This window comes from Lytechinus variegatus, chromosome 18 (genome assembly GCF_018143015.1).
Source record: "Lytechinus variegatus isolate NC3 chromosome 18, Lvar_3.0, whole genome shotgun sequence".
NCBI classification, from domain to species: Eukaryota; Metazoa; Echinodermata; class Echinoidea; order Temnopleuroida; family Toxopneustidae; genus Lytechinus; species Lytechinus variegatus.
In genome coordinates this window covers 24,153,757-24,178,553 of record NC_054757.1, presented here as the reverse complement: position 1 = coordinate 24,178,553, position 24,797 = coordinate 24,153,757, and the positions used below count along the sequence as shown (strand labels likewise).

General features: G+C 36.1%; 1 protein-coding gene across 3 annotated transcripts in view; it reads right to left on the bottom strand.

Moving 5' to 3' along the window:
* Positions 1-24,361, bottom strand: part of LOC121431817 (plasminogen-like) — a 39,627-nt gene extending 15,266 nt beyond the window's left edge. The window contains exons 1-7 of one of the 3 annotated variants that reach the window (XM_041629560.1): positions 23,932-24,361; positions 14,837-14,891; positions 13,783-13,977; positions 6,305-6,446; positions 5,163-5,359; positions 2,402-2,614; positions 602-898 (exon numbers count right to left, since the gene is read on the bottom strand). In XM_041629560.1, the coding sequence (XP_041485494.1) occupies positions 602-898; positions 2,402-2,614; positions 5,163-5,359; positions 6,305-6,446; positions 13,783-13,977; positions 14,837-14,891; positions 23,932-23,991 (1,159 nt within the window). In that variant the 5' untranslated portion in view covers positions 23,992-24,361. Of the gene's footprint in view, positions 1-601; positions 899-2,401; positions 2,615-5,162; positions 5,360-6,304; positions 6,447-11,641; positions 11,763-13,782; positions 13,978-14,836; positions 14,892-23,931 lie in introns of those variants that run through there. The other 2 variants (XM_041629562.1, XM_041629561.1) reach the window with 2 other exon arrangements.
* Between the last annotated feature and the right edge of the window lie 436 nt (positions 24,362-24,797).

The window sequence follows — 24,797 nt, the reverse complement described above, 5'->3', positions numbered from 1 at the left end:
CTCTGCAAACACAAATAAGATGTACAGTACATCATATCACAATGCAGGGTTGGGCTGAGGTTTCAAGGAGTAGTACGTCCAATCATGCAAAGGATCTTGAGAAGAGGAAATCATTCAAAGCTTTGCAGGAAACAAAAAGATTATACATAAGGAGAGTGCTCATCTATACTTAGTTTGACAAGGTGTCAATTCTGATAACTTTCCTTGATTTTATTGGTTGAAAAGCACAGGTGTCCAACAGTTACTATCAGATAAAAAAACTGACAAGACCTTCATGAAACACTACCAATACCCATGTAGGATTGAGCCAACATTTTAGGAATGATATGGGGTAAGGGGTGATACTTCTAATCATGCAAAGGTTCTTGTGATTAAAGGAATAGCATTCCAAGCTTTGCAGACAGAGACAGATTTGGTAGCAGGATGATGTATCCAAGCAATGAAGGGATAACATTCCAAGATTTTGCAGACACGAACAGGTTAGGTAGCAGAGTTGTGTATCCAAGCAATGAAGGGATAACATTCCAAGAGGATAAAATCCCAAGATTTGCAGACACGAACAGGTTAGGTAGCAGGGTTGTTTATCCAAGCAATCAACAACCTTGGTCAGCCTGGGCTGCTGCGGTGCACGATGTCCTGGGGTTACCCACATCACAGTACTCCCTGATGATACGAGGATCGGTAGTATAGCACCAAGGCTGTGAGAATGTTCCTGGATTCCTACAATGGTTATGATTCCCTAGGATCCCTGTGTACTGGGCAGGGGTGTAGCTATGGATGTGGGGTGTCTGAACATTCCATTGTTGACAGGTGTACCCTGAGATGGTCTGGGAGACCACGCCCCTGTAATCCTGACCATTCGACATAGTGTAACACTCGGGGTCTCTTGCTCTGACGACTGAAAGCAGAGATAGAAAAACAAGAGGATTAATCAGATTATCAGTCATAGCAAGGCAGATGTGTCATACAGTATTTGCACTTACCATTATATTCTTTGTAAACATTTAACTCATAATTGGTGTAGGCCTATTCTAAGACACAACATAAAAATGTTTCTTCTGATATAACTTTCTGTTTAAGACATTATTTCTATTGCTACTGAATTGACTCACTTTGTTTTTTGTTTCATTTTTTCCAAAATATGAATAAGATATAATTATAGGCCATGACGATTATTTTTTTGTTGTTGAATAATCACATGTTTTTCAATCTAATCAAAAGCAGTTTAAATAAAGTACAGTTTCATTTACCTCACTTGTAATCATTAACAACAACAAAACATTTTAGCTTTGCATTATCTGATTACATACTTCAGTAATGCTACATATATTGGGGTTATACACTCCTTCAAAATCAGATATTTTTTAATGCACTTATCTCTTGTAACATAGGATACTGAAAATGGCAAGTACTTTAAAATTCCAAATGGTTCTAGATAAAATGAAGTTCTCAGAGTTATAGCTGAATATTTTCACTTAAATTTATACACTTAATTTCACTTCAATCCTAAATCCAAAACCCAGACCATAAAACTAGTTAACCTAAGGGCAATACCATAAAATATGTACGTCCGACCCCCTAAATACGGGACCTTCATGAAATTTTCTGTCTCTGATTTCTGGTTCTTATGAAGGTCTGTATTGTTTCAAAAGGACTATGACTTGGTAAATTTTATGTGAATTAAAGAGAAATGCCAGTAGTTGCAGTAAATGCTGATTTCATGACAAAGTCTGTAAACCAGGCTTAATTGTCAGTATATCATCGAGGATCTAGATCTGGTACAGTTACATAAACTGAATTTTGTGAAATCTTGAAATCTATGCTGAAAAATGTTCACACTGAAGATAACCAACACAGAGAGGCACACGTGGGACAGTGTATTATTATTGCTGGAATAAAGACCCGACGGAAGTGACCGAATCCGTGCTTATTTTGCTTATTTCTCAGCAATTACACAATTTCTTCCAAAATCCTTTGGCACTTATTTTTTATTCATACAAACAGACACTTGGGTGGTCATTATATAAGATTCTGTAAAAAGTCATTTTGAGATCGTTACCAATACTGGAATTTATCTTTAAAACTTGAGAAAAGTTGGGGTCGGACATAAAAAAAAGGTTGATCATCTTATGAAACTGCCACTCATACTAAATTACAAGTTTTTCATTCAAACTGTACATTTTAAAAAAGGTTATCATCAAACAAATAGTTATGAATATGAATCCATGTGACTGTTTCATGAAAGTTATCAGTATTGACCTTTGGCTGAATACAGTTTTACCATAAAACAGTCAGATGCCAGTGTTTCCAAGACAATCAAAACCAAGGATTTCACTGAGAATTCAGTCAGTGCTGACAACTGTCATAAATGCCCCCCAAATCTAAATCTAATACCACCCACCTTGAGTGCCTCCATCTGATCCAGTTGTCCCACTTGTCCCTGTTTCACCTGCCCCTCCACCTGTCCCAGAGCTTGGGGCATCTCCTTGGTTTGATGCTTCAGGTTTGGACCCAAGGATGCTTTGAAGCCAGGGTGGAATCTCATTTATATTGAACCGCAAAACAATCCCAGAAGAATCTGGACTGGCTGGTGCACCTTGAACCGACCTAATGGCTATTGAGAGGTCAATACTTCATGAAATTGGGACAGTCTCACAAGAAATTTCATCTCTGAATAACTAACAATGTATACATGTCATAAGACAGAAAAATTGATTTCATTACTAAGTATCCTATTATGGGCTGTGAAAACCTTTTATCTGACTGATCTTTTCAACTTGCAATCAGAAAAGAAATAACTCTAAAGAGTTATGCTTTCTGACAATATGAGGTTTCTACCAATGTTTTGATTATTAGAACTCTTTCTGAGCTGTTTGAGGTATATGGATTGGAACAGCTGACAATACTAAGATAACATATTTTCATTTATTTTAAAAGGTACAATAAAATACAATTATGATGACAGAAGCCAATCACAGACTATGCTAAATACACTCTAAAGGACCTGTCAAACATTATTATTATACACTTACTTTATTGACTTAACCTGTTGAAATATTGATATATGGCAAACTGTACTGTGTGATCAACAAACATGCTATGCATACATGCATATCAATGCAATCACAGTAAAGTAAACCTATTTCAGTTAATGGGATCCGTCTGACAATTTACAATAGATTCAAATCAAAGTCAAAGTACCATTGATAAAAAAAAATTCCTGTCTCTTTTAAACTATAATTAAAATAGAAAAAGATTCAGGGTTGTGTTTTAATCATTCATAACACATTAACAGGCCCAGAAATGAAAGATCAGCAAATATTTAACCTTGGTCTGTAACACAAATGTTATTGATTTATCGTACGCTTGATTTTTACAATTAATTGTGTAATGTAGTCAATGCAATCAGAAGTTCTAAAATGATTGCTAAGCTTTGTGTGTACAGGCCTCTGGATAAGATGATGATTCTACATCAGCCCCTCCAGTGAGCCATAAGGGCAAGACAATTTTCTTTTGAAAATAACCATGTGAGTGTCATGGTAGGATTCAAACAAAGCTGCCAACCTGAACATGTACATTTCAGTAATTTAAAAGCTGAAAATCAGTATTTTGGCAAGGAAATCACTATTTTCAAAGATATGCCATAGGACAAAACATAAAAATGAACTTTAGAAATCAGTATTTTGTATGAAACCATCAGTATTCTTCTCATTTTTCAGTACTAAATACTGAAAATCAGTACTACTTGGCAGCTTTGTTCAAACCCCGGACCCTTGTAGATCCATATCCGGACATTTATCCAGCATGGCACACCAAACAGCATTTACAAAAGAAAGATTTGTCTCTTGTGCCGTTAGACATGTGAATCCACAGATACCCTTTCTTTATTACCCATAATTGCACTGAGGTGGTTACCACTCTATAGTTCATTTGATGAAGGCCTTGAATAACGGTTCCTTCAGCTGAATGCAACAATTGATATTCATGTATCCATGCAGATAATGGTAGATTTATACGATCAAAAGCCTAAAGTTCCCAGTTCAAGTGAACCTTTCAGCAAAATCATCCCCTGTTACCTCTTTTCACTATGCCCTAATTCACAACGTGCAATATTTTTGTATCATGGTTAATAAATGGAGCTTCAATTACACCTGTCAATCAAATCCATGCCAGTGAGGTATAACTGTGAATAAAAAAAGTAGCTCCTCGCTACATGTACATCCATGAGCCTTACAGAAATCATATTTCTGAAAGACAATGAGGTGTATCTCTTGGATATCACCTAAAAGAGTGATCTAACATGATTTATGAGTTTGTGAATATCAAGTGAATATCGCATTAAATGATTTACAGGTGCTCTCGCTTCTGCAGCTGATTTCTTTTCAGGTGACATTCAATTAAACCATATACCAAACTTACACTTTACATATACTACACTATCACCAGAAGGACATCAGACAGACACCACACTGACACTTGACTGCCAGAAGACTACTAAGAGACTACAATTATTGCTATTGATATGATTAGAAAGAGAAAATATTATGAAAATGTTGATATCATATCCAGTAAACTAGTGGTCAGGATGAAATCTATTCAACTGAAGCTAATGATCCCACTCTCTAAGTTGGAAAATCAAGGAATGAACAAAGTTGATAAGGCAAATTGGAAACTATTTATTGGAGTCTGATTGTGCAACAGAGCTTTTCACTACTCTGTTTAGATATAGCATCTCCTTTGGGGAAACAATTTTACACTTTTTCCCTATAATGATTGCTAGCAACTATGATATGATTAGAAAGAGAAAATATTATGAAAATGTTGATATCATATCCAGTAAACTAGTGGTCAGGATGAAATCTATTCAACTGAAGCTAATGATCCCACTCTCTAAGTTGGAAAATCAAGGAATGAACAAAGTTGATAAGGCAAATTGGAAACTATTTATTGGAGTTTGGCAATTAACATTTTTAGTTCTTCATTGTTGCCAATTTGAGGATCAAATCTTGAATGCTACAGCTGGCTTTAATACAACCTGACATAAGACTACTCAAGACAAACACCATGCTGACAAGACACAAATCTAACTATGGTAAACCTAGGAACCGATAGGTTTGAAGTTTGATGGGGTGCCTTGATCATCTATTGCCCTGTTACATTACCTCTGTTGGGTGTCGCTCTCTCCACACATCTGACTCCTGCAGCTTCTACACTTTCACAGTTGTGTGATCCCCATCCTCGGTAAGAACATTTGATGAGTTCTGACTCCGTTCCAGAGCATACTACATCGTCCATAGCAAAACCATTACTATTACTCCCAAAGTCAATTGCTGCCAATTGAACTGCTGACTGGGCTCCACTGTCATGAAGAAAGAGAGAGAGGGAGAGAGGAAGGGTGAGAGAGAAAAAAGAGTGAAAGGGGGATTAAAGAGCGTAAATTTTCTTTTAGGATTACCTATACAGTACAGGTAAAATATAATTTACTCTTTTATTTAAGTTATATTAAAATGAGCTCCATATCTATCCTTCTATGTTAACGGCTTGTCTTTTATTATATACCATTGGTAGCCACTGATCTAATGAGTTTTCATTACTTCTTTCTCAATTAAAGCTCAGTGTTAACCCCCCCCCCTTCCTCCCCCTCTCTCTGTTCCTCATATTTCATTAATCTTTTTAATTGATTCCTGCTCTCCGTCTATTTTCTTCCTGCTCTATATCCTTGCTGCTGTTTCATCTTCAGGGGATATTTCATTAAAATTGTCAGCACTGAAAATTTCAGAGAATCATTATTAGTTAATTAGATGAGAAGCTTTTTTTTATGATTTGTGGGCAATTTTCTTGTCATCTTTAAGAGTGGCAGCGGTGGGATTGCTGAAATGGAAAAAATAACTGACGGCACAACAAATTCTTAATAACAATGAAGGGCATCTAGTCAATAGGTACACCGAAAGCTTCAGTCTCTGTTCGTTGCTTGTTCCATTGGACTACGTCTTGTGTAGGAGAAAATTTAAAAAGACAAAAATGAATTTAAAAGTCATCTAAAGTGATAGATTTGAGCTGTCTGGTCAAAAGGGTATTCATTCATTTTTTTTTTCATCCACTCCAATTGCCTCTGATTGCTCTGAATTAATTCAGGTTTTGATTATATCACACATTAAGGAAATGATTTATTTTCTTTGTTTGTGTATAGAACAGATAAATGAATAAAAAACCTACATGTATGAATGCATTTGTATTGGCAAATGAGGGCATGAGCAAAGAAATAAAGTACCGATATTGCAAAAAATTAGTCTTTTACACTTACTCATAACCCAGCTGGTTGCAGACGACGTTAGCTTCCTCGATACCCCAGCCATCATCACATACCATGTACCACTGGTTTTGGTATCTGATCTCCACCCTACCTTCATATTCTGATGATCCTCCCTGAAGCCTCACTTGATATTCTGTTGCAGAAAGATGATTAAATAAGGACCAAAGTCAGAGATACAAATTTCAACAGCACTTTGTTAGGAAGGCATAAAAATTATACAAACATTTCATCAATGAAATAATATACTTCATTTAAAACTTGTGTTCAGAGAATCTCATTGATGTCAGACCCAGTTTGAAATAAATTGCCTCGTATCTAATCTTCAGACATGAGGTACATATACCATTTCTATTATCATTTTTTTGTTATCACTCTCGGACTCTGATAAAAAAAAGAAAGACCACATATTTTTTTCATAAGTGAATGAAAGTCTTATAATTAAATTAGATCTAACACTAGATCTGTTATTCTGTTGCTCTTGAATAGATCTATGTCAATGACCATGGCATGATGACTGAGATTTTCATTTTGTTGTCGTCTTACATTTTTGGCCCATTTCATGCATTAACATTAATATTCTCCTCAGTAAAAGTACACTTGACTGCACTTGGGTGTTAACCAGAGGCACTGGATCACACAAAACAAACACATCCCCACACACACCCTCACACATAGGCCTATATACATGTATATGTTGTATGAGGAGACACACATCTCACCAACAAATTAAAGCAAGCACGAAGCGCAAGGTGTGAATCCAGTTGGAAAACACTGTCCATCGGAAAGGACACAAATGTTGGTCCTGTGGCGTGTATAGGAGTCACAACCACTCCTAGTACCAATGAGGTCCAAACATTAACATGTATGGACCTCATAGGCGACATTACCCAAAATTATGGGTTAGACAATTCAGTTCTGATTTCAAACCCAAGACTTTGGTAAATGTACGCCTTAATACAAATTGGAGTTATGCGATATGACTTTCATTTGGTGGGAAGCCTTTAAATACTTCCAAAAATGAGTTGAAATTAAAATGAATTACAATAAACTTACATTTCAGGCCCTTTTTGTTGATTTTCGGTGAGCGTTCCACACAGCTGCGACGAGTGATCAACTCCGAAGTGATACGCGAACTGGTCAGCTGATCGGTCAGGTGATCGGTAGATTATCTTTTTGTCAGACGTTCATAATTTATGTAAAGCGTATCAATCTTCAGTATCTTGATTCCAAAGTATCAGTATTGCAGATAAATGTCATTATTGATTGGAATCAGTGGCGGATCGGGGGGGGGGTGGGTGTGAGCATTTCTGCCCGATCCCCCTATTGAGATTTGTAGTAAATATTTTGGATTTAAATACGTTGTTCATGCTAGTTATGCGACCCCTAATTATGATGATCACAGCATTATTTGTAATGGGGATATTTAATTCGTTCATATTCTTGTCTCTTCTTTCTCTTTTTAGCCTTTTTTTTGCTTGTTAAAACCTTTTTTCCTTTTTTTTTGGGGGGGGGGCTCGCCAAATTTTACGTGGGTCAAAATTACCTTCATTTTTTTAGTGACAATCTTTTTTTCATTTGTCCAGTTCTACGCGAGACAAAATTACCTTCGATCATTATTATAGTTAAAAACTTTTTTTTTTTTTTTATTTATTTATTTTTTTGGGGGGGGGGGAGGTTGCCAAATATCACGCGAACGTTTTTCAGCTTTTACTGTTTTATTCGACTTATAATCAAATATTAAATGGGGCTTACCACAGTTTTTTTTTAAGTCAATTCATAAGAATATTCCTCCTCGGGATTTGAGCTTTCTTTCATGAAATATCAATTTTTTTCATGATTACCAAAAATACTTAAATTTTTTTATCGGTGTATGCCTATAAAGCTTTAGCTCATGGGTTGCGCCTGCCATATTTTAATGCTGATCAACTTTATGCTTTTAATGAATTCCTAAAAACAATAAATTCTCAGATCATCAATTTTGTCGCAATCGAATAATTCGATTGCGTCTCTCTATCAGTTTTGAATATTCATACAAAATATCAGCTCGTGCTTTTTGCTCATAATATTTTGATTAGTAAATTCTTCTCTTATATAATCGAGTCGGATAGATAGATAGATAGATAACTAGAGAGAGAGAGTTGGGGGGGGTCCCTCAGCTACTTGTCCTCGCTTATTTGTTATTATTTGTTATTATGCTCATGTTGTGAGAGCTTTGTGTTTTCACATTTTTTTCTTTTTCAACCTTTTTATTGTCTCGGAGCTTCCCTCTATTTCTTTACACTATATAATGTAGTCCTTTTTACCTCATTGTTTCAATCATTGGCGGCGGAAGCCCCAAATTTTAGGAGGGGACAACCTAAAAAATTTTGACAAGCAAAAAAATAAAAGGCTCTCAACCCAAACATTTTAGGGGGGGACGTAGGAAAATAAATTGACAAGCAAAAAAAAAAAAAAAAAGGTCAACAACAAATTTAGGGGGGAACGTCCCCGCTTCCGCCGCCTATGGTTTCAATTCTTTTTTTGTTCTCATTTCAATGAAAACATCATTATTAAACTGACGTAGAAGACTTTATTACGAAATTTTGACATTGTTTTGTTTCATTTGTTTGGCTTTCTTTTTGTCTTCTTCTCATCTTCTTTTTCTTCTTACTTTTTCCCTTTCCTTATTTTCTCTTCAGTATTTCATTTTATGAGGTATCCGCCAATTTATACAACACCAAGCATATAGAGGCGGATAATCAGTGAGGGAGCATGACGGTGTGCCGCTCTAAAAAAAAGGAGGAATATTGGAAGAAAAAAAAAGAAGGGATGGGGGAAAAATAAAGAAAAAAAAAGATGATGATGGCAATGATGATGATGAAAATTATCTTGGTGATGATGATGGTTGTGGTGACGGTTGTGGTGATGATGATGGTGATGCTAATGATAGTGGTGATGATGATGATGACGAGATGTAATTTTGTTATTTTGTCTTTGAAAAAATTAAGTAGTGCAAAGTTGAATTCATTTAAAGTTTATTATGAAAATAGCAGAAAAAAAATTGGTATGCGTTCGAGGAAAATCCATCCCCCACCAATCTTTTTCAAAGGTAAGATTTTTTTTTGCCCGGGGGGGGGGCCACTTCCATTCACGAGTGGATACCATGCGCGACCATGGGGTCTCGAAAAGCACCCTAAACACGTAATTTCCATATTCTGAAAATGCACCCCTTAACAAGTATTGGCGTGTGAAACCCTACCCTTAACAAGTATTGGAAACAAAACGATACTCTTGGCAAATATTCCCTGAAATGAACCCCTAAACAAGTACAAGAATGTTTTATTGTTACGGGTCCTTCGGTCGTCGGCTTTACCTTATTTGGTTTAGTACGACCCCACCTTCTACACCTCGCGCAAATCGGACTCTAAACACGAAGTGTTGGAGCAAAAAGGACATCCTTTATAAAACATTTTGATTTTGTTTTATCATCCCCGCAAATTAGACCCTAAACACGACGGTTTTCCTAGCGAATTAATAGATACCCTTTTTTCGTTATTTTTGTGTTTTTGACACCCTTATCACGTTACGTAGGTAACGTGCCCTATCGTGAAAAGGACATCCTTTTTCCTTTTTTTTTGGTCGCGCATGGTATCCACTCGTCAATGTAAGTGGCCCCCCCCGGGTTTTTTGTGACGGCGTAGGCCTTTGCAAGCAGCTATTATTATGGTAAAAAAGTAAATGAAATGTCAAGAAATACATGATAATGATTTTTATGGTACATTTAGTACATCAATTCATACTTGTTATCAAAAAGAAAAAAGTGGGTCGTTACAGACCATTAAAAATGGGAAATTTGGGCATTTTATATTTAGGATAGAGCAACTGCTCGTTATAGACGTCACAATAAATCAAGCATTCTAAATTCTATCAACTCCATTTTTTGTCAAATAACACCTTCATCGATATTTTGAAATGATTTTTCTCATATTTTCATCATCTTTTTATCAGGGTGAAATTCCCCTTTAATTTACAAAACAGATTCGCAAACAATATCAAGAGTAGTGGGAGGCAAGGGTGGAAATCTAAGGTAGGGGACCAGGGGCTGGAAAACAGGCAAAAAAAAAACAAAAACAAACAAAAAAAAACAAAAAGGAAGGTTTATCACCCCCAAAAGAAGGTCGTCTCGTCCAAAATACATGTTTTACTTCGATTTAAATGATGTAGGCCTATTTCTTTCCATCATATATAAAAGAACAAAAATAGTAGGGGGACATTTGATAATGTGCCCCTACTATTTTGGGTTAGGGGGAAGTGTCCCCCTGGGATTTGCGCCCATGTGGGTGGGGGGTGTTGCACCTCCTTTCGGAATCATTATGGAACAGTGTGAATAGTCGCTGTGATTTCGATCTCATACCTATAAAAAAAATAGAACAGAAGAACGCCTTGACCACAGGCCAAAATGCCTAACAATTTTTCCGCGGCATTAGCGACTCTCGTAAGGGGCGCTCCATTTATAAATAAAGTTGCACGTGTAGCTGTCTATGGCGACAGAATCTATCGCAGAATTGAAGCCAGAAGCGTGGGAATTTTCAAGAAAATTCAAGAAAAGAACCGGTGAGTACCGATTTAACAGTACATGTACTAATCTAATTAGTTACATGTATTGAATTATAAGAATATTCAATTTTTCGTGAAACAAAGCTTAGTTCTAAGCTAGGGCGGCCCAAATGCGCGTGAGTGGAGTCCCAGTTTCTTAACACGGGTAAGTATTGCGTTGTCGCCTAGAGTGGTCACAACCTATCCACGTTAAAACCAATAAATTTACACTATTTGTCAAAGAGTAGGGTGTTCACCTGGTGTATTGTACCTGCCGGGCCCTGGTACTACAATACTGCGAGAATCTTTGGGATTGAAGGAGGCAGTCAATGCAGCTTGAAGAAAACACTAATCACACTCACAGTCATAGTAATTTCCTAGGCCTAAATAGCCTAACTATAAATCTATGGCTTGCCTAGATTAACTCTTGAGTTGATAAATCATAAAGAGCAAGCAATGTCAACTGGAACTGGTGTAGGGGAATTCGCAAGAAACATGGGGCCCCCTTTATGCCGGCGAATAGATTTCATTCCAATTCCAGGGACAGGAAAGAGAGAACACGTCAACATTTCGCGGCCGAGGCCGCACCGGTGGGGGAAAAAATCCCTTCTACCGGTAACTCAACGAGCTCCGTCACCCCAGCTTCGGCGGCGGAGCTCCCTTCATTTACGGTCTGATTTGATTTTATATATCAGCAAAAAAAAAAAAACTACAATTACAAAAAAGGCGAACTTCACGAAGCTTTCGGCTTACCTTCATGAATCTAATAAAGTCTTAGTTCGAACAAATCTTCAAAAAACTTTTATTTTCTCTGGTTTTTGGCTTGTCAAACCGCCTTGCCCTCGCTTGCCCTTGATATTTCTCCGGTCCGCAAGCTTATTGTTTTGCCATTGACTAGTAGTACTAGCTACCGGTACACCATGAGGGGCCTGTTGAATGGTCTTTCGGAGAAATGCTATTTTTAAGAACTTCATGACCCCGGGAACTGACAATGCTGTTAAACTTAAAATTGCGAACAAAAAGAAATAGCACTATTAATAGATTCTCCATTTTAACGATACAATTATTAACTCTCTTGCAAAATTTGATGACTTTTTCATGTATTTTGACTGAGTAATATAGGCCTAAACCCATAATTGTAGTAATCTTGGGCGGTCTAAATGGCAAATTATTTTGAATGCACAATTCTTAAGAACATCAACAATTGGGTGAACTTTGAAGCTCTATATCAAAAATCAAACACATGGACCAATTTAATTTTTGCATATTTCGAATATTAAGATTCTAAAGTATCTATGTCCAAAGTTTGGTGAAAATGACATGGATTTCACTTTAACTGTGGAACGTCCTTATACTGTGTGTTTCACAAAGTTCAACGTTTATTGTACATGTACGTACAGCAGAAAATATTTAATCAATCATTAGATTTATGACATGTCTCTTATTTCCGTGTAAGCCAGGTGAAATACACTTATCCCATTAACAAAATCCCTTTAAGCAGTTTTACCAACCCTATCGACATCCTTTTTCATTTCCAACTTATTCCGGCACAGTTATATTTCATCTTCAATTCTTTAAAGAATTGACCATTTGTTTATAATTTCTGTTTCTTATTTTCTTATTTCATTCACGCAAGCGCATGAATAACTGACCCGTATTACTGACTATATCTCAATAGAATCATACTGCCCATGGTTACAACCGTTATCGCATGTATACAATTATTCTACTTTACTCCTTTTTTAAATTTCAACATATAACATTTATTTTATTCCTTTTACATGTCATTTTGTTATGGTCATTGATATTGAATAGATTTTGTATTTTACCTTGTACAAAATTTCGCAACTGATCAGCCTTTGGCTGCGATGAATTTCAATTATGTTTCATTTATGCTTCGGGTTTTTTTAAGGACATTTGTGAGTAATTTGAATTAACGCATAAACATAACCATTAATTGGCAGCGGAAGCCAACAAAATTTGGAGGGGTCCACCTGAAATTTTGTGATGGACACAGGTAAAAAAAAATGACAAGCCAAAAAAAAAAAGGTCATCAACCTAAATTTTATGGGGGACCAAACCCTTTTTAGGGGGGCATATGAACTTAGGGGGACGCAGGAAAACTAAACTAACTAAAATTTTAGGGGGGGTCGTCCCCCCCCCACCTCAAATTTATTTAGGGGGATCTGTCCCCCCCCCCCCCCATCCCCCCGATTCCGCCGCCTATGAACATAACTCATTTTGCATATCGACCGAGTAAATTCATCTTTCCAAAAGGAAACACAATGTACAGTGAAAGTGAATCACCTTGACTACCAGTATTTTTGCACAACTTCCTTAAAAAAACACAAGCATACAATCGCCGGCACAATCGATTTCATTGAACATCACATCTAATTTGGGTCTCATTGGAACGCTAATTAGTCATATAGAAATGCATGTTTTTATGACTATCATTTGGATAATCTATAAACAATCCTGAAATTCGAATTCCATTTTATTAACAGGCCTACCCACCGTACCGGCATTCATTACCATTAGGTTTTATTGTTATATTATTTGCATTTCTGATTTCTGTTGCCTGATAAAAAAATTTATTGATATAAAGAAATAAAATACACCAAATTAAAGATATTGGATCATATTTCTTGAAATTTTGTGTATTACTTTACGCAAACCTATACCCGCGCTGGACCCCACCTCCTCCCGCTCTCATTATCTATATCAACTTAACTTTTTTTTTCGATCATATCCATATCTCGATCTCTTCTCGATAAATGAAAATGTCAAACAAAACCAAAATTTCCGCTTTGAAAATTAAATAGGTAATTCCCTTAAAGTGCCGCCCCCCCCCCTGAAAATGTGTATATGTCTACTGTACTGAAGTCACTTACGGTTACTACTTGCTCTCGTATGCCCTGCCATGTATTGGGCGCTCTCATGTGTGGCTCGTATTTCGGCAAGGATTCTGTCCAACTCAGCAATCGCCGGATCGATGTCCTCCTCGTCGTCGTCATCATCATCATCGGTGTCACGTCGCCACCGGTGGTGTCCTTCGTCTACCTTTTGTACCAAATCGATCTTGCTCGCTAAAGCATCATTGGCATAGGAATCAGTAAATTCAGTAAAGTAAATCAGTAAAGTTATTCAAATTTGATTAATGCAGGTCAAAATAACAGGTGTCAGTGGCGACACTCACACGATTTCCTAAAGGAGTTAACAAAAAAAAAGGAAGAAAAAAGAGGAAAATATAAAACAGGATCTAAAAAAAAGTAGAAAGTTGATTGAACTATAAGAGAGAGAAAAAGAAGAGATCTCGGTCGCAGCAAAACTCAATTTAATTGAGAACAAATGAGGTGACCCCCCCCCCCCTTCTTAAAATATCCTGGCACCGCCCCTGCAATAATACTGATTGAGTTTCGTGCAATGGTGTGACTTATGGTTAAAGAAAATAAAGAATGGGGACTTTCAGGGACTTAAAATTTGTTACAAAATTATCATCAAGATTGAGTACTATGCACCCAGCTGTGTCAAAGCGAAATTATCATTAGCTCTATACCAATAAAGCTAGGATAGTTGAGTTGAGTTGAGTTTATTTATTTACTTAACAACAATATCAATAACGATAACAATGTGTTAACATCACAGCACAAACATAACTATTCTAGTATACAGATGTAATTGCTAACATTATAAAGGATAAAATGAGAATACAAACGATAAATCTGAATACATAAAATGTGACATGCATTTACAAACCTAAAACAAATGTTTTAACAATTTTTAAGATCCTAGTCACAGTTTCCAATATTGATGATTGAACAAAAAGATACGAATATGATATGATATGGGATACATTTTCTCAAACTAAAAAATGAAAATAAGAAGGCTTGGAAGTTGGAAATTATACAAGTACTGATTATTATCACCTTCTAAAAATTCACTTACCATAGCTTGGGGCGTGAATCTTTTTAGCCTTTTCTTTGGCATCGATGCATGACACCTAATGGAATTTAGAATGAGATAGGAAGAGGAATGATATGCAATTCACGATTTTTACTGTCATTACTTCAACAACAACAAAAAAAATCGTCAATAAGGACATTTCACTCGAGAAAAATAATAAATTCTAAAGTTATCGATACATAGATGAAAAGTCATGTATCGGATGAACACAATCCTAATCTATTTTATAGGCAGAAGAAGAGGGAATATATAAAAGAAGAAGATGAAGAAGGGAGATTATTTTACATTAAATATAAGGGGTGTTCCAGGCTGAATATGAAGAAAACAACAGACACACAATTGATGAAAATTTGATCAAAATTAGACAATTAATGAATAACAAAGTTATTCCATTTTAAACACATTATTTTGGTAAAACAGTGCATACGTTCATAAATATTCAATGAGCAAAATTATGATGTCAAATTTCCAGACACTGAAATAATCTTCATTCATATTTTGACCTCAAAGAATTATAAAATTGGACTGAAAAATGTTTAATGCATCAGATATCCATTGCTGCAACCTAATTAATCATAAAGGACACACAAAATAATAATGTATGAAAATATGAAATAATCATGATTTCATGTAATAACGTAAGTTAAAAAAAAGTGTTGACATGACATCTTGATGAATATTAATGACGATATGCATATACAGCAATTTTCACCAAAAAAATATTGCTAAACTTTGAAATTTAAGAACTTTATTATTTGTTATTGGAATTTGATGAAATTTTCTGAATTTTGCTCGGTGAATTTTCCGTAACACATCCAGTGTTTCCCATAACACCTCTCATAATGGAGGAAAATGACAAAGTAGTCCATTGTGCAGGGGGAGGGGGCTACGGAACTGCACCAGCCCTCCCTTGTTTTGCTGTAAATATGTACAAAACCGTGTAATTTAGCATATTATCTTCTCGCAGTCACTGTTGTGTACAATCGGTCAGGTGAATTAATGCACATAGAATGTTGTGGTTGTTCCGGAGTTTTCCGGAAATATATACTTATTTTCCTATAATGTTATCCCTTGATTATATAGGAAGTTCTGAAACTTCCGATAAAGAGTTTAGATCCATGTATGGGGGGATTCCAGAACAAATGAACAAGGTGATATGAAAAGAAAAACCTAAACACAAAATCAGATGAAAAAGATAAAGAGTTTATTAGTATTATTTCGAATAAACAGTCTGATGCATACCAGTGGATGCTCCAAAAATTATTTTCACTTCTTTCGTATTACATCATCATGAAATACTATTCCCTGATTTGGTTCTAGAAATCCCCCCCCCCCATTTCAAGTTTTCTACAGCTCTTTAAAAACATTTGTCACACATAACAATAAGCATTTCATTACAATAAAAAAAAATATTCGGTGTTCACTGTTATTGGCCCTATAATTTGAACAATGTTTAGGGTCGAAATCAAAAGCGCTTAGAGCCATGTTGATTGTTCGCTTATTAATATTGCTTTGAAGGCTAGGTCTTGACAGAACGATCACGATCCTTATTTTCGAAAAAAATGATTTTATTTTCTAATACAAAAATCCTATTTGTGATAACTTTTGACATAATATTTCAAAAATTATATCGTATTTCACCTTCTTTCTTTTTCTTGGTAGCGATTTTTTATTTATTATTTTTTTTAGAGGGAGGGATGCCATTGGCCTATATATATATAGTGAGGCGAATTTCACATTTTGTTTTTATTACTGAAGGTAACTTATATTTAGGGGAGATCTATCAATTTATAGAATTTTTCGAATGAATCAAAAATAATTATGTTGTTAGCCAATGGACAATATTTGCACCACTGAGAGGCCATTCATGGCTTCACGGGTCTCAGTTCTTTCTTTATTGTTTCTTTGTATTTTTTCGATCAGGCTGTGGAGTATGAAATAAAAATCGCTACAATCATTATAAGTACGACATGCCCATATTATCCAAATAAAATTGCACGATCTGCAAATTTTATGTATCAACCTTCAAACAAATTGCTTAAGGGATAAAACAGTGACCATATAATTGGTCTTGTTGAACTCATTTTGCGTTCACGCGGGTCATCTGTATGCCAATGTTGGCAATAAACGTCAGTTGCCATGGAAATATTGGCAACTCTCCTCATTGAGTCACGAAATCGCTGACATAAACTTTGAAATTACACATACAGGGTTATAGTTGTCATATTGATTTTAGATCAAATCGATCTGGATAATTGATAGTGTTTATTGAAATGTGTTCATGACGTACTGCACTTCTTTTACAGCATATGAATAGAAATTCCTTTAGAAGCAACAAACTATGATGGAAAATGAAAGTGCGCACATCATAGCACTTTAAATTACATGGATCTTCCTCATGTTGAAATTATGTTGGTCAAAATGTACCGTATGTTTGTATACTTTCTTTACAGCCCTATGTATCAAATGTGACGATTTTGCATCAAATTCTCGTTTGAAATACGATTTTGATTTCATTTAGTTTCATACTTAAAGAATAGCACCGCCATGAATAAACTGCTCTTGTTTTATTTTCTGAAAAATATTTTTTTTGTTTTCATCCATTGTGGCAGGTATAGTGTTAAGGCCACCGCGCACCTTACGAATGGTCTGCGACCTGATTTTGGAATAAAATGTAGTAGAATTTGATGCTAATATCACTGGAGCATTCATGATTTTACCATTTCCATGCTACATATATCTTACTGTGTAATTTTCTAAATCATCGTACAACTACCTATATTCAAATCTGTGAGTATGCTGTATGTGACCATCTCAACAAATTGACCGGAAATCTCTGAACAAATCGAATTATCGATAATAATCGTTGCGTGTGAACCGGTTATACAAGATGCCAGTGGGATGCATGTCATATCATAGGCAGATCGATAGAAGGTTTTCACCTGTTTACGTCAAATAAAATTATAAGAGAGGAGTTAGCATTGAAGTATTTATTCATGGATGGACGAAATTTTTTTTTTTGCTCATCGTATGCCACCCCCAGGCCCCACTGGCAAATTGAGCAAAAAAGGTTGAAGGGGCTATATATGGCTCGTCGCGAAAATGTATTTATTTTTAAAAAGATTCGAGCGAGCGAACTGATCAAGCAAAAATTTCGACCTCTTTTTACAAAAATCCAATTCAATGATAGATTTAGATGTAATATTCAGAAAATAATTATATTTCAACATTCTCTGTTTCCTTTTCTTTCCTTCTCTCTTTTTTTCTTCGTGATTTTTTTTTGCGCAAGAACTCCTCAAGCCTGCCCCATCTATACATGCCACCCCCTCCCACCAAAGCCAATCTCTGCTTTAAGTTAAAGTTGAACCTATAGTCGATTTGACATTTTCCAAACCTAGAAATGTTCTTTCCGATGAAGTTTTTTTCTTGATTCGTGTTCCTATGGGGTCCTAGAACAAATTCAGCTTGGTTGCCAAAAGTTGCCGTTTGGGCAATTTTGCTAATTTGCATAAATCCAAAATGGCCGCCAGATGCCATCTTGAAAACCTAACTTTTGAACCCCTGTCCACAAAATGATGAGTAATGACTCGTTTTAGGGGTTTAGAGATGTGTAGAACTGATTTCTGTAATCATTTTTGCAATTTAAGGTCATCTTTAGGTCAAATCCAAGATGGCCGCCATATGCAATCTTGAAAAATTGACTTGTGTTCCCCTTGCCCCAGAATGACGAGTAATACCTCTATTTAGGGGTTTGGGGGTGTGCAGAATCCATTTCTGCTATCTATTTTGCAATGTAATGTCATCTTCAGGTCAAATCCAAGATGGCCGCCATATGACGCCATCTTGAAATATCAATTGTTGAACCCTTTGCCCCAGAATCATGAATAATAACTCTATTAATGAGTCATTAGGCATGTTGATTCAATTCATGTAGTTATTTTGCACAAAAGATAATCTTCAGATCAAATCCAAGATGGCCGCCAACCGCCATCTTGAAAAATTACTGTCTGAGGCTTATACGTGTTAGAACTAATGTAAAGGGATTTCAGTAAGAATACTCATTTCTTTTATTAATTCTCAAGTTCATTTCAACATTAATTGCTCAACTTAAAATGAATCCTCTTTAGGTTTGGGCTATCCATTTCGAGTGTATTTTTTAAGGTCCATTCATACCTTTGTACTGAAGAGGCTTTTAGGGTCTTATTTCAATTTGAAAGTGTTTTATCAATATTATTTTTCTAAATCAATGTGTCCAATGATTGGTAGGCATCAGTTCGCCTTAAAAGACGATGGTGTAGCGCTAGGCCTTACATTTTCGAGAGTGACTATAGAGCTCCACTATAGAGTGGCAGTCTCTAGAGCAAATTTTTACAGATGAAGGAGGATGGCGCTGAGACACGTTTATATAGAGATGCTGCCCTAGCCTTCCTCCTAGGCCTTTGGTCTGCCAATTTAGCATTCCGATTATTTTCTGACGTCTTGACCCCTGTACTTAGTAGCTCTCCATAGAATGGATGGCGACTATCATCTTCACCTTCATAAGTGTTAGTGTCTATGCCGGCAAGTTTTATGTCATATTTGCATGTGTCTTTAAAACGGAGGTGTGATCTATCCATGGGGTGAGACCAATCACACAGCTTACCTTACCTTGGCGAATCCAAGAAGGGATTCGCCAAGGTTTCATGGGGCAAACATGCCCCAACCACCTGAGGTGCCTTTGACTAAGGAGCGAGAATAAGCTTTTGATGCCAGCACGTACGCTGAAGGGCCTCTGTATTTTTCACTTTGTCCTGCAATTTAACGTGCATGATACGTCCGAGGCAGCTGACATGGAAGGTGTTTAGCCACTTTTCTTGGTCGGCGTACGTTTTCCAGGACTTACTTCCGTGCAGGAGCTTGGCCATGACTGTGACAGATTTTACAATCCTGATGCTTATATGTTTGTCCTGTGAAAGGGGACAAGAGACATATAGTCGGTCCAAGGTAGGTGAGGAGTCCACCATAACCAGACGAGTGTGTGCTGTTGATATACATATCTGGAGGACAGTCGGTGTCTTGAGTCTATCAGGATTTCTGACTGTCTCAAAGTCTGATGGATGGTCCAAACCCCTTACATGCACAAGACAGGCAGCTGTTATGTATGACTAGGTCTTGTCCCACTTCTTGAGAGGCAGGGGCGACATCGTTTCCGTAAAACATTTCACGAATGAGAACAATCCTGACCGTGGAACAGTCTTGGGGAGCCTATCTTCTGCAGGAGGCTAAAGAGTGCACTCCTGCTGACCAAGTCAATGGCTCTTGTCAGGAGGAAAAGTCCAATAATAATTATAAAGGAAATTAATAATTAAATCAATTTTTTGAAAAAAATACGGAGAAATCACTTTTTAATTCAAATAATACTTCAAAGTCATTTCACTGGAAAAGTATGGTTGCACAGAAATAAAAAAGGGATCAAAACTCCCGAAATCATAGCCCAAACTTTGAATGGTTTAATTCTAAAGTAAGCGGTTAATGACGAAATCTATCAACCATCTCACCATCTTAGACATGACTTGACCTCGAACTAAAAATGGAGTGATTAAAAGAAATGAATCATTATCACTGATATCCCCTTACATGAGCTCCAATACATAACATCAACCTTATTAGGGACAGCACTTCTTCAAGGTTCAATAGTCTCGGAAGTAGATTTTTTTTTTCTTAATATGGCGTTTAGTGGTCATGTTGGATTATTTTGACCTGGAGATGATCCTACATTGCAAAATTATGAACAGAAATTGAATAAACATACCAAATAACTCACGAAAAGAGGGATATTATTCATGATTTTGGGACAAAAACTTGAGAATTAATAAAAGAAATGAGTATCTTACTAAAAACCCTTTACATTAGTTCTAACACGTATAAGCCTCAGACAGTAATTTTTCAAGATGGCGGTTGGCGGCCATCTTGGATTTTATCTGAAGATTATCCTTTGTGCAAAATAACTACATGAATTGAACATGTTGAATCAACATACCTAATGACTCATGAATAGAGTTATTATGCATGATTCTGGGGCAAAGGGTTCAAAAATTGATATTTCAAGATGGTGTCATATGGCGGCCATCTTGGATTTGACCTGAAGATGACATTATATTGCAAAATAGAAAGCAGAAATGGATTCTGCACACCCCAAAACCCCTAAATAGAGGTATTACTCGTCATTCTTGGGCAAGGGGAACACAAGTCAATTTTTCAAGATTGCATATGGCGGCCATCTTGGATTTGACCTAAAGATGACCTTATATTGCAAAAATGATTACAGAAATCAGTTCTACACATCTCTAAACCCCTAAAACGAGTCATTACTCATCATTTTGTGGACAGGGGTTCAAAAGTTAGGTTTTCAAGATGGCATCTGGCGGCCATTTTGGATTTATGCAAATTAGCAAAATTGCCCAAACGGCAACTTTTGGCAACCAAGCTGAATTTGTTCTAGGACCCCTTAGGAACACGAATCAAGAAAAAAACTTCATCGGAAAGAACATTCCTAGGTTGGTGTATTGAGCCTATGAGACTGTCAAATCGACTACTAAGAGTTAAGAGTTTAGTGGCCAAAATAATCTTGGTTAAACTTTTGGCTAAATGAGACACCGTGTGTGAAAAATAATTCTGATTATATATGCATGTTATATTTATCAAAATGACAGTGTTACCCAACCAGAGGATTGTTGGTTTCAAGTTCAACTACATATATCTGACCCCTTGACCTAAATAATCGCCGGCAATCTTTCACCGCATGACTTGTTCCAAGTCAGCAGGCGATGTTTTTATCACGACAGACCGGACACATCTTCGCGGGTCGATGAGGGAGTATTACGCTGATTGATAGCGCAAGGCATGCTGTATGGGTACGACTCGTTACTTGAAAATTTCGTTATCCTGGATTCGTTTATCACAAATCTAAAATTGTTACAAACAATCGTCATAAAAAAAGAATGTGTCAGTTCCTATTCCGAAGATTTAATTCTTCACTTATTTGAACTATTTTCATTTCTGACATGCGAACCTGTATTATGCATCCGCGCCACTTCAAAATAGTGGAACACTTGTCATCGAAGGCTGGGTTTCTAATTAACAAATTGGGTCGAGGGGGGGGGGTACATGAGGTACCTGGATCAATGCATGCGATGTCAGGACGGATAAACCGTTATATGTCCGCCAAAATTTTAAGTTTTTGGCATAAGAAATTTCTTCATGCAGACAAATAGCCTTCGATCGTTGACGCCTTTCCAAGACTTAAAATTACCATTTACAGGTGCGGCGCTACAGGGAGAGCAAGGGGGGGGGGGTGGTCACCCAAAATGATTTGTCAAGTAGTAAGAAAAAAGGGGGACCAAGACCCGGGAGCCTAGGAAGAGAATGGAAGAAAGAAGAAAGAGTATCAAATGATTAAAATGACGATAACAGAAGTTTTGAATCGCCGATTTATAATTCATTAATCGTTACTATGCTTTAACTTATTGATCCAATTCTCGATAAGATATCATGACACCAAATAATTGTCGAATTGTTATTGTAGATTATCTTTAAAAGGAACCTGAATAATTATTTTTGATTTTTTATTTTCACTGTTATGAATTCTTTAACTTTTTTCACACATAGATTTCACAATCAAAAGAAAGAACAAAATATATGTTCTATAACATAACGATTTAAGAAGGTTGCAGGGGTGGCAACACCAGAAAACAATGACAGATTATGTTCAGAAGTAATATCTTTACGTAAGGAATGCTGGTTCAAAATGGGGGGGGGTCTGAATAGGGAGCAATTAGCTTAATTAGCATTATCAACAAAAATGAAATATGTTTTATTGCAATATCTATGTTTATTTGAGATGTAATGATTTTCTAAATTCAATTCAATTTTATTTATTTCACTTCCATCAAACAAAAACAAATTGTATACCATATATAAACATAAGTATTTGTATCCGTTGCAAAGAAACAAAATCAATAATACATATGTTGTGAAAAACACTTACACAATTTGGGCAACACAGTTTTAAATAAGTATACTATTTTTCAATAGAAATTAAATTAAGATGGAAATCTACCACCATATACTGATTGACATGTATTTATATTAAATCGGAAAGCCAACAACTTTGTAAACGGTCACAATTCTGTTTTAGTCATTGTCAAATGAGACAATAATATAAAGGGAAAGGGTAATACAATTAACCTGTTTGAAGTACATGACCTAGGCCTATATGTTTCAATGTTTTGCTTTTATGCATTTCTGTTTTCTTAATGAGATCATGTTGGGTTTCGGTTCTCGTCACTTCATGAGATAAAAGAAAATAAAATGCGTGTATTGAATGCATAGAAAAAGAAAGAACCACTTTTTGAAATCATTATCACTCTTGACTACCCCCACTCTCCTCCCCATTTATGCATTTAATGTTCCATACCCCCCCCCCTTCATGCACCTACACCCTATACGACGCTAACCCCTCACTCTCCGACTAAATTCGAACATTTGATATTTAATATTTTGTTTAGCTCATTTCCTCGTGCATGTTTTTCATAACCACTCGCAGCTATAGTTCATCAAAATTTGAATAGGAATTTGTCATTTTGGCTTATCTAAGGATTAAAAAAAAAACTAAAAAGAGAAATGTAAGTTTGTTATAATTTTACATATATACACGGTTAGTACACACAGTATATGAATAAATTATCTGGCCTCTCTATCAAAAAGTACAAACCGAACGTTTCCATAGAGTACCACATTTATACAATTCTGTTTAAACAGATCATTATAGGATTGAAAACAAAAACGTGTATTTTATCTTTATAGATTTAAGTTTACATGCATAATAAGCTAAAGAATCCCAAAACAAAACAAACACAATGATAACCATTTGTTTTTATTTGAACGAACTCGGCTCAAATATTCACATTTAGCGTGTTAACCATCGCCATATAGAGTTCTTAATTATTGTAATCATGCATGTTATACCGAAATGTTTAATAGATGATAAATTTACATTTCAACGAAAACTTGACTATTATAATATAAGAAATACTTACCAACGAAAAGACACATAATGAAATTCCCAAGCCTAATAACAGACATTTTGCTGAATCCATTCTGAGAAGTTTCTTGGTATGTTATTCTGAAGGAATGTGAACTCCTGGTCCTATGCGACCTTCCTCTAGTCGAGAACTTATCAAAACATATCCATACCACAGCTCCAACAAAACAACAACGACTTAAATCCGACTATTCCTGTAAGCATATACTCCTTGGACAAATTTTTCGAAGTTTGTTTCTGATTTACATTTACCGAGTGGATGATTTATACATACACGTTTATCTTTATCACTAAAACTAAAGCTTGTATATGCCCCGACGATTAAAAAATGCTGAAGTTTGCCAAGATTTTGTAAATGACCGCTGCTGTGTTCTGTCAAGAGTTTAAATATAGGCGAGGGTTAGTCTGTGTGCGTTTATAGGGGCGGATTAAATTAAACGACTGTTTGGGTTACATTGTTCTTTGCTGATTTTATGAGTCGAAATCTCGTAGATAAATTAGGGTTGTATATCCGCACTTCAGCGCTAACGTACAGGTCAAACACGATTAGTGAATAATAATGATAAAACCAACGCTGCCTGCCTTAAAGGCGAACGCGAAAGGGGTGTTCTAAGATTGTGGCTGCCACTGAGTATCCATAACTTGCTATTATTATCATTTTTTTTTAATAAAACTGTTAATATTTTCATCTTGCATGTTTATGCCCATGACTAAGTTGAGTGACAGCGGTAGAGAAACAGAGGGGGGATAAGGAGGGGTTCAGGGGCACTGGAAGTGAGAAAAATATAAGGAAGGGTACTAAAGGAGACCTGGAATTGAGAATGGGCATGTGACAAGCGCGTATCCAGCATCAGAACCTAC